The sequence below is a fragment of the Calypte anna genome, chromosome Z, assembly GCF_003957555.1.
Source record: "Calypte anna isolate BGI_N300 chromosome Z, bCalAnn1_v1.p, whole genome shotgun sequence".
Classification (NCBI taxonomy): Eukaryota; Metazoa; Chordata; class Aves; order Apodiformes; family Trochilidae; genus Calypte; species Calypte anna.
Genome location: NC_044274.1, coordinates 54663058 through 54671263, shown reverse-complemented (window position 1 = coordinate 54671263; position 8206 = coordinate 54663058). Strand labels below are relative to the sequence as shown.

Below are 8206 nucleotides of genomic sequence, written 5' to 3'. Positions count from 1 at the left end.
TAAACTTGGGGGTGTTGGGGTGGCTCAAGTGAGGAAGGGGACAGCTGGGCCAATCGGAGGGACTAGGCTTTTCTCTGTTACATGAGAACTTCTATGAAGCTGTAATGATTTACACCAGTTGAATGGGCAGGCTGTACCAGGTTACTCACATGGTATTCCAGCTATATGCCCCTTAAGGAAGCCTTTTATTCTGGAATAATTCCTGCGCATAAACACATACACAGGAAAAACTCACAGCTCAAGTTAAATGACATGGAAAGAAATTAGGACAATCTGAACAACTCTGCCACCACTGGAATATTTCCCCCCCTTTTCAAAGTACATTTCTCCTTGCCATGGCTTTCAGTTGGCAAGGGTTACACAGTGATGGCCCAAGGGTGTTGGGACTGCCTAGCTCAGAGGTCTGGGTAATGAAACAAATATCCCCAACAGGGGAGCTGGCCTTTCCCGTAGGCACTTGCTGGCTCTGCTCCAACCTGCTGCAGTCTCCAGCCCCTTGGCCAGCAGGAGCTGGCTGCAGCCTGCCATGGCCATGTAGACTTGCTAACTTGTGTATTTGACTGACATGGAGCACCCTTACAGTGTGCTAGAAGCAAGTCCAGAGATGAGGGGCCGCATCCTGTTCCCACTTCTGTGAGTGCCAAGCCAGGACAACTCCCCTAACTCGCTGTTGCATGAATTGTGCTGTAAGGTTGGGTTCTCCCCAAAGACCTAAGGGCTTAGGCAGCCATATCCCCAATTGTATTTTCTTGTTCTTAGGTCCATGCGAAGTCCCCAGCCTAATTTCATGCCTATCCTATAACAAACAACTATGTGTACTACGGAGAGAAGGAGCAGGGACTGCACCTCACTTTGACACTGAGGCTCTGCAACAGAAGAGATGTGACATTTTTCCCTAGACGTTCACTGACTAACTCTCATATGTACAGCTCCCAAGCACGAAATTGCTGCTTCTTTTTGTACTGGCTCTCTATATTAGTGTTAGTAGTCAAATAATATACTCCTGTTCAGGGCAAGTTCCCTTTCCATCCTGTTTAATCTGCCTGTGCTATCACAGACACTTCAATGAGAGCTGGCCTTGAGGGTAATCTGTACTAGAGGAGTTTACAGAAGACCTATGTTATAATCTCTATTCTGCCACTAAGATGGGTGATTTTTGGAAAAATCTCTTGTTCCTCTGCCATCCTTATTCTGTTTTGTCCAACCTGTAGGATCTTTGCAGCATCAGACCTTAATGAAAGGATAGATTTTCAAGTGCCTTTGGAAACTCAACAGCGCAAATCCTTTGGAAACTGGTGGTCTGTATCAGGAAAGCCCACCTCGCCCTCTGTACCACTGAGCTGCAGAGGTACTGAGGAGGTGGATATTCTGCTGCATGGGACTGCAGATAAAATAGGGATGACTAAAGTGATGAAAATGAGTGTATAGTATCTAGAATTCATAGAGAGATTTTGTTTTGGTCTGCAAAGGCAAAGTGTATTAATTACATGCTAGCTAGGGAAAAAAGAGCAAAGAGTTCTTAAGTCCAGACAGTATGTGTTTGACAAGCCTTGCCATCTCCCATAGACTTCTTAAATAAGCAATGCTATTTCAGACACCATGTCTGTGCAAAGCTGTGCTAGTTTCCTAGCCTTTTACTTCTACCACCAACATCCCAGTGTACACCTTTATGTTCATCTTCTTCCTGTACTACGGCTTTCTTGTTCTTTTTCTGCTGAATGTGGTGGTCAGGTAGACTCACCTATGTTCTTATTAATGTGATATAGCTGACTTATACCGTCAGCAGCATGGTGATTTTCAACAACCTGGTAAACAGCTTCCTCTATTAGACCAGGCTTTCAGGTTTCAGACCAATAGGACACCTTGTTCAGCAAAACTCTTACATGCATGCTTAAGTTTATGCATGTGCTGAATGCGTCAGTGGGAGTCTAGCACATGCTGAAGATAACTTCTGCCGGGATTAGCATAAGCATATGCTTGAACAATTTACTGAATCAGGACTTTAGTTCCTCAGGTTTACATTTCACAAAATTTCCTTGACTTATTTATCTTCATTTAACTGGGACCAGGATGTGGCCCAAAGGATGAGTGTAGTTTGGCTGAAAGTCTTTTTCTCTTGACATGGCTCTTATTTAGAGTCCAGTAATACCTGTAGAACACATGTTCTCATTTTCAGAATCCCTGGAGTCTATGAAAAACATTTGTTTTCCACATCAATCCTGAGTCTATGCTGTGCCAACTGAACACACAACAAAAATCAAAAGAAGAGGCAAAATGACCCTGACTAAACTGATGGGAATTCAGTGCAAAAGAGGCCATTTGCTTCTGTCTGAACGGATGTAACCACTCCAGCACTGACAGCATCCTTGTTCACTATTAGTTAAAGACTTCAAGGACATCACTAGCTATATAAACATTGACATCAAATAGCAATGCACAGCATGGCTGTAACTCACATGCTGTGCTTGCCTTCATAAATGGGTTTTGCATCACCATCACCTCTCTCACCTCAAATAATGGAGGAATAAAGGTGAGTAGAAACGAACTCCATACTTTTGCTCTGTCCTTGCTGGTTGCCTGTACTTTTTAACCATTCAGCAAATCAGTTCTGCCCTGAAAGTAATCTCTTTGTCTAAGAGCAACCCTTACTCCAACAGTAACTCTAAGAAGGTACTGGTAGAAGGTGGTCAGGGTTCTTTCTGAGGAGGAAAGAGGAGAAAACAGAGAGAAAACAAAAGAATAAATCATCTATTAGAAGTCAACATTAAAAATAGAGGTGAAAACTGATTGCACTTTTATTAGTGGCATTTGTTTTCCAGCTAGACCTCTTCCTTGCTTAGTTAAAGATATCAGCTATTATATTTGCCCCATTAACTTAAACTAATATAATTTTTTTTCTCTTTTTTCCCTTTTTTTCTTTTTTTTTTTTTCTTTTTTTCCCCCATTTTTAGATAGAGTATTGGGTTCAAAGCCTCAGTTCTAACCTAAACCCTAAGGGATAACTAGAACAATAATATCTGGAAAATAATGAAATGGCAGCTCCTAGTGATTACAAGCTGACCTCTGATTAATAATATATTTGGTTTAAAATCACAGTCTTACTTTCTTTCTATAAGTATCATTATTTAATGCAAGTTGGCTTTTTTTGTTTGCTTGTTTTTGTTTGTTTTGTTTCTTTTTTTGTGTTTTTTATTTGTTGTTTCTTTGTTTTTTTGTTTTTTTTCATTTTGTTTTGTTTTGTTTTGTTATCCTGCTGTACTTAATAGTAGCATGCTGTTGGATCTGCTATTATTCCAGTGCTCAACGAAGCAAACCTTTTGGCTGGCAGAGAGCAGACAAAACTAATTTAATATACAGAAAGCAAATAAAACTTCTTATAGAAGAAAATATTTTTGTGTGTTTTTTTCACTTTTTTTTTTTTTTTTTTTTTTTTTTTTTTTTTAATATGTGTGAGTGTGTTTTTCTGGTGGGGTGGGAGTGCCATTACAGGACTTCTGATCTGGGGATTCTACAACAAGCAACCAGAGGGACTTCTGCAATTCTTGCAAATCATACATCCAGTCATTATAATGCAGTGCACAAAAAAGCCAGGACAACTGAGGGCTAGAAGGTTTTGCAAAATACTATGGGACAGCAATCATTGCAACTGTACAAAACTTGCTCTTAACGTAACATAACATAAAGGCACCATTGATTTCTTTCCCCATTTTTGAAATACTGTAAAAAATTGCTACATATGGCACATAACACATTTGTACATACGTATATTTAATTTATAAAAGTTTTTCTTTTCCTCTCCTGTTTTCTATCAGCGGAATTGCTAAAATAAAATAAATTGTTTAATTTAAAGGTGGAATACTTCATTATATAAAATAAAGTTTTACATGTGAATCTATGTGTTTTATGTTTTATACAGCAATAGGGTCTTGGTTAGCTATGACACTGGACAACCTTGCTTGCAACTCCTCTGGTGTGGAGAAGCGGTTTGCCGGGTTAGTCCTGCTCTCAGCCAGCCGGTAGCCAGCGGCTGGCTCCAGACTGGTCGCCACGGGATTCGGTATGCTCAGGAATGGTGTATCCTCACCTATTCTCTCATCTTCGGTTTCGGTCTCGGAGCTGCTGCTCTCAGAGCTTGTGTCAGAATCCACTTCCACCCTGCTGGAAATGTGGCCATTGGGCTTTGTTCTTTTGACCCTCCGGCTGTTGGAGAGTTTCTTTGGAGGCTCCTGTGCTGGTTCGTACTCCTGCGTGGTCTCGTACTCCTCATCCTCCACTATTCGCAGAGGACTTGGTGGCAGGCTGTTGCTCTCATGGGCAGGATTGTGGTGGAAGGTGTTGAACTGCTGGAGGTGGTGGTCGTACTTCTCACGTAGCCGTGGCGGGGTCACCAGGAGCAGCGGTCGCTCCTCTTCTATGAAGGGACTCACTGCCACCGAGGGGACAGAGACGGTCAAGCTGGAAGCCGGTGGTGACATTTTGGAGGAGGGGGACTTGGGAGAAGTTGGAGTGTGGAAATCAACAGGTGACATGCGAGCTGGTGTGGTCATAGCTGAGACATACCTGAAGAAAGAGACGGGGAAAGGTTGCGAGCACAGCAGTGGTGGTGATATGAATGCAGCTGCTCATGTGAGTTGGGAGGAAAAAGGCAGGGATCCTTTAAGATCCCAAACACCCCCACATATGGCTATCAGGGAAGTTGTCTTGTTGCTCTTAACCTACAAACCCACTGACTTCTGGGACTCCGGGCAAAAATGCTCAAGACCATGAGTAGCACAGCAAAGGCCCCAGGTTTGTTTGCCTCAGAAGAGCCATGGAGATGCTGTAAATTATTTGCCAGAATAACTTCTTGGAATCAATTCAGGAATGAGATTCAGAGGCTGGGGGACTGCCAGAAACAAAATGCATTTGCAAGAATTTTCTTAAATGGAAAATGGCTGCTGCACTTCTGCCAGGCTTTGAGCAGAACCTGGGGTACACAGACAGGAAATTCTTCTAATTTTAATCACTGGGGGTATTCAGAAGAAGATTTGCAGTACTAACCCAGCAGCTCTGTGCTGCTCCACTCTCTGGGTGCTAGTTACCCTGGGTGGTAGGTCTATCTGCAAAGAAATATGGACCATATTGCATTCTCAGGTGGGAATGAATGCTGATGGAGAGGAGGGTCTCACCCAGCATTTTGATTTCTCTGCAAAATTTGCCCCTATTCCTTCCTAAGTTTCTGTGGGAAAGGGCATAGTCAAAGGTGCCAGTACAGAATTTATCTCAAAAGAATAAGAAAGAGGAAGAGGAGGACAAAGCAGAACAAAAAAAAAGATGATAAAAAAATGTGACACTCTCAGCTGGTTTGAATCAGTGAAACTCCATAAGATGCTGTGAGATCATGCATATTCATGCCCAGTTAGGGTCTACCTGAAAACTCTTGATGAAAGGCACATTGCCCAGCATGACATGCATGCATGCATGTGGAAGCATAGTTTGGCTTTGCTTTTATTCTTATCCTAAGCTTGTCTTCCTGAATTTTAACTGTGTCCAAATTTATAATCTAAGCTCCACCTCTAACACAGGCCCATTGACACAAGTTATAAAGCTCAACAATAACAGTCAAGTTATTTAGTTTTCATTAGGGATTTACTTATCTGACTGTGAAACTGCCAAAATAAACCTGAGTCCAACTTTCTTCAGTTTATGACTCAGTTGCACATATTACATGTGATTAAAACAGAATTATTGGATAAAAGAGAAAGTGGGACAGATCCTAAACTAATGTGTAGTAAAGTAAATTGGTTTCAGTAGGGGCACATTGATTTACATCAACTAAGGAACAGAAGAAAGCAAAACAAAACTGGTGTTATGCATGGGAATTATTCAAGTCAGTTGCAAGAAAGAGCAAAGGATCATTAACATGTCTGTGCACGGAGTGAATGAAGCAATTCTTTATTTTCTCTCCCACAAGTGAGCTTTTCATCCCTTTCACATTTTTAAACAGACACTGTCTGAAAATGTGAAGCCTTTCTACTGCCCCAGCTGGTACACTGTTGGTTGCACATCTGTTTAACACACTGGATTTTAGCTAAACTGGTTCAGCTAATGCACCATGCTAGTTAAATGTCTTCAGTGTACTGTGCACACTTCCATCAGTGTCAGGTTACTCATACTGCAGCGTTGTGCATTCACACATTTCTGGTGAATTCCCCCACACCATACTGGGGTAGTGCTAACAAGCTGCTGTCCACGAGCAGAACACATGCAGCTCTAGCCCATCCAGAAAGGAAGGTTAAAAGGCAATGAATTTATCCAGCTTCGCAGCCAACAAGAGGTAAACCATGCTGTCTCAGTGAAAGAGGACCAGCATGTATCCAAAGCCAGCCAGCGAGCATTAACAAGTTACATTCTGCCAGCTTCATCATATAGTCTAGGCTTTCATGCAGAGAAAGCATCTTCATTCTGTAAAATGGTTAAGGACTTAATAAAATATAAGTTTTTGGGTCCTCTGCTTATGTAAATAGGTGCCAGGGCATGGGAACCAACAAAGGGATGGGGTAGTACAAAATAACCCCTTATAATGTCTGTTCAATTTCATTTAAAAATTGTGAAGGAGCTGGGATACTGGAAGGTGTAGAGAGAACAGCCTTGATATACCAACTCACAGCACAGCAACATTTGAAGACTCCAGGAAGTAATTTGTCAGCTTGTATATTCCTTTATGTTTTGGAGTAATTTTTAGTTGCAAATAACTCTCATTTTCCCTCTTACATACACACACATACACACAATCTATCTCAGAAAAAATCTGCCATGTATTTCTTGCTTGCTAAAAATAGAAGAGGCCTAATTTAGTGCCCAGGGAGCTATCTTCTACATTCCAAATTCATGGTTGCTGCAGGCAGGCTATGCAAATTCAGCAGTCCCTGGTGAATTATCACAGAAATGGTGCTGCTCTTCACCTCTAGCATAATCTTGAAGAAACACAATAATTGATGAAATGTCTTCTTTCTTTTCATTGAAACAGGAAAGTACACACTCCTCTCCCCTTCCCCTGCCTCCCCCTCCCCCTAATAATCTAAACAACTCACACCAGAATGCTTCTTGGGGTGTCCCAGGCAATGTAGGAAGACAGTGTGAATGACCTCTGCTTCCAGCATGGAGATGCCCAATATGCTAAGCTGTAATACTCACTACTGTCGGGTGCATCCTGTATAGTTCCCAGGCAGAAAACAATACAGTATTTACTGCTATAGATCCTGATCCAGCAAAGCACTTAAGCACATGCAGAGCACGTGAATGATCCCGCTGATTTCAGTGGGGTACTTGCATGATTAAAAGTTAATCTTGATCAAGTGCTCTGCTGGACTGGGGCCATGGTTGTTTATGTCATGTGACACATCTTGAAATTAAATAACATAACTTCATTAGACGGTGAGAGAACTAGCTCACTACCCTCAGTGGTCCTAGAGGCCTTACTCAGAGAGCTCTCAGCCATGGTGCCTTATTCCATTGCTAAGCATCTGTTCTTTGTGTAGCAGAGGGAGGACCACCAGAAATGGCTTTTGCTGTACTTCCACCATCATTTTTCTGGAAACCACAATTAGTCGCCTACACAATCCCATCTCCTCAGGGACTGCCTGGCTGCATTTTTGACAGCATGGACTACCCATGAGATCAAATCCATTGTGATTTCACAATGTTCAAAGAATTCATCCAGTAACCCTTTATTTTCCTTTTCTTCTGACTTTTGGGAGCACACCTCTCTTTAACTGCTTCTTCTCAGTCTTTCTTTGCTATTCTGGGGCCACCTCATCCTCTGGAGACAAAATTCTAGCCTAACGCTGAGAACACTCAGTAAAAGTTTTCTTGTAACTGATGCACATCCAGGCAAACTGAAGTCCTGATGAATCAGCCTTTCCATGGAAAAAAAGCTACTTTGTTGGAAAGCTCCTGATCAGCTTTATTTTTAAATTATTTAATTTAACAACTTGGGTTGTTCTGTCTTGCACTTTGTGTTCTTTGCTTTTATTTAATAAAATGTGAAAGGGACTTTTCAAAGGAGATAATGGGTTAAGGAGTGGAAACCCTCCAGAAAATAGCTGATGGCAGAATTCCTATACTGCTTTGGAGTCCTTAGTGCCCTCATCCTATGGATCAATACATTGCCTTCTTCCCATTTTTCTTTTTTGTCTCAAAAAATCCCTCAATTTTCTCTCTTATT

General features: G+C 41.7%; 1 protein-coding gene across 4 annotated transcripts in view; it reads right to left on the bottom strand.

The window, feature by feature from the left end:
- Window positions 1–3410: 3410 nt before the first annotated feature.
- NRG1 (neuregulin 1) overlaps window positions 3411–8206 on the bottom strand; it is a 168227-nt gene continuing 163431 nt past the window's right edge. For 2 of the 4 annotated variants that reach the window (XM_030467067.1, XM_030467066.1), the window contains one exon: window positions 3607–4560. In XM_030467067.1, the coding sequence (XP_030322927.1) occupies window positions 3909–4560 (652 nt within the window). In that variant the 3' untranslated portion in view covers window positions 3607–3908. Of the gene's footprint in view, window positions 4561–8206 lie in introns of all 4 variants that reach the window. The other 2 variants (XM_008492561.2, XM_008492560.2) reach the window with 2 other exon arrangements.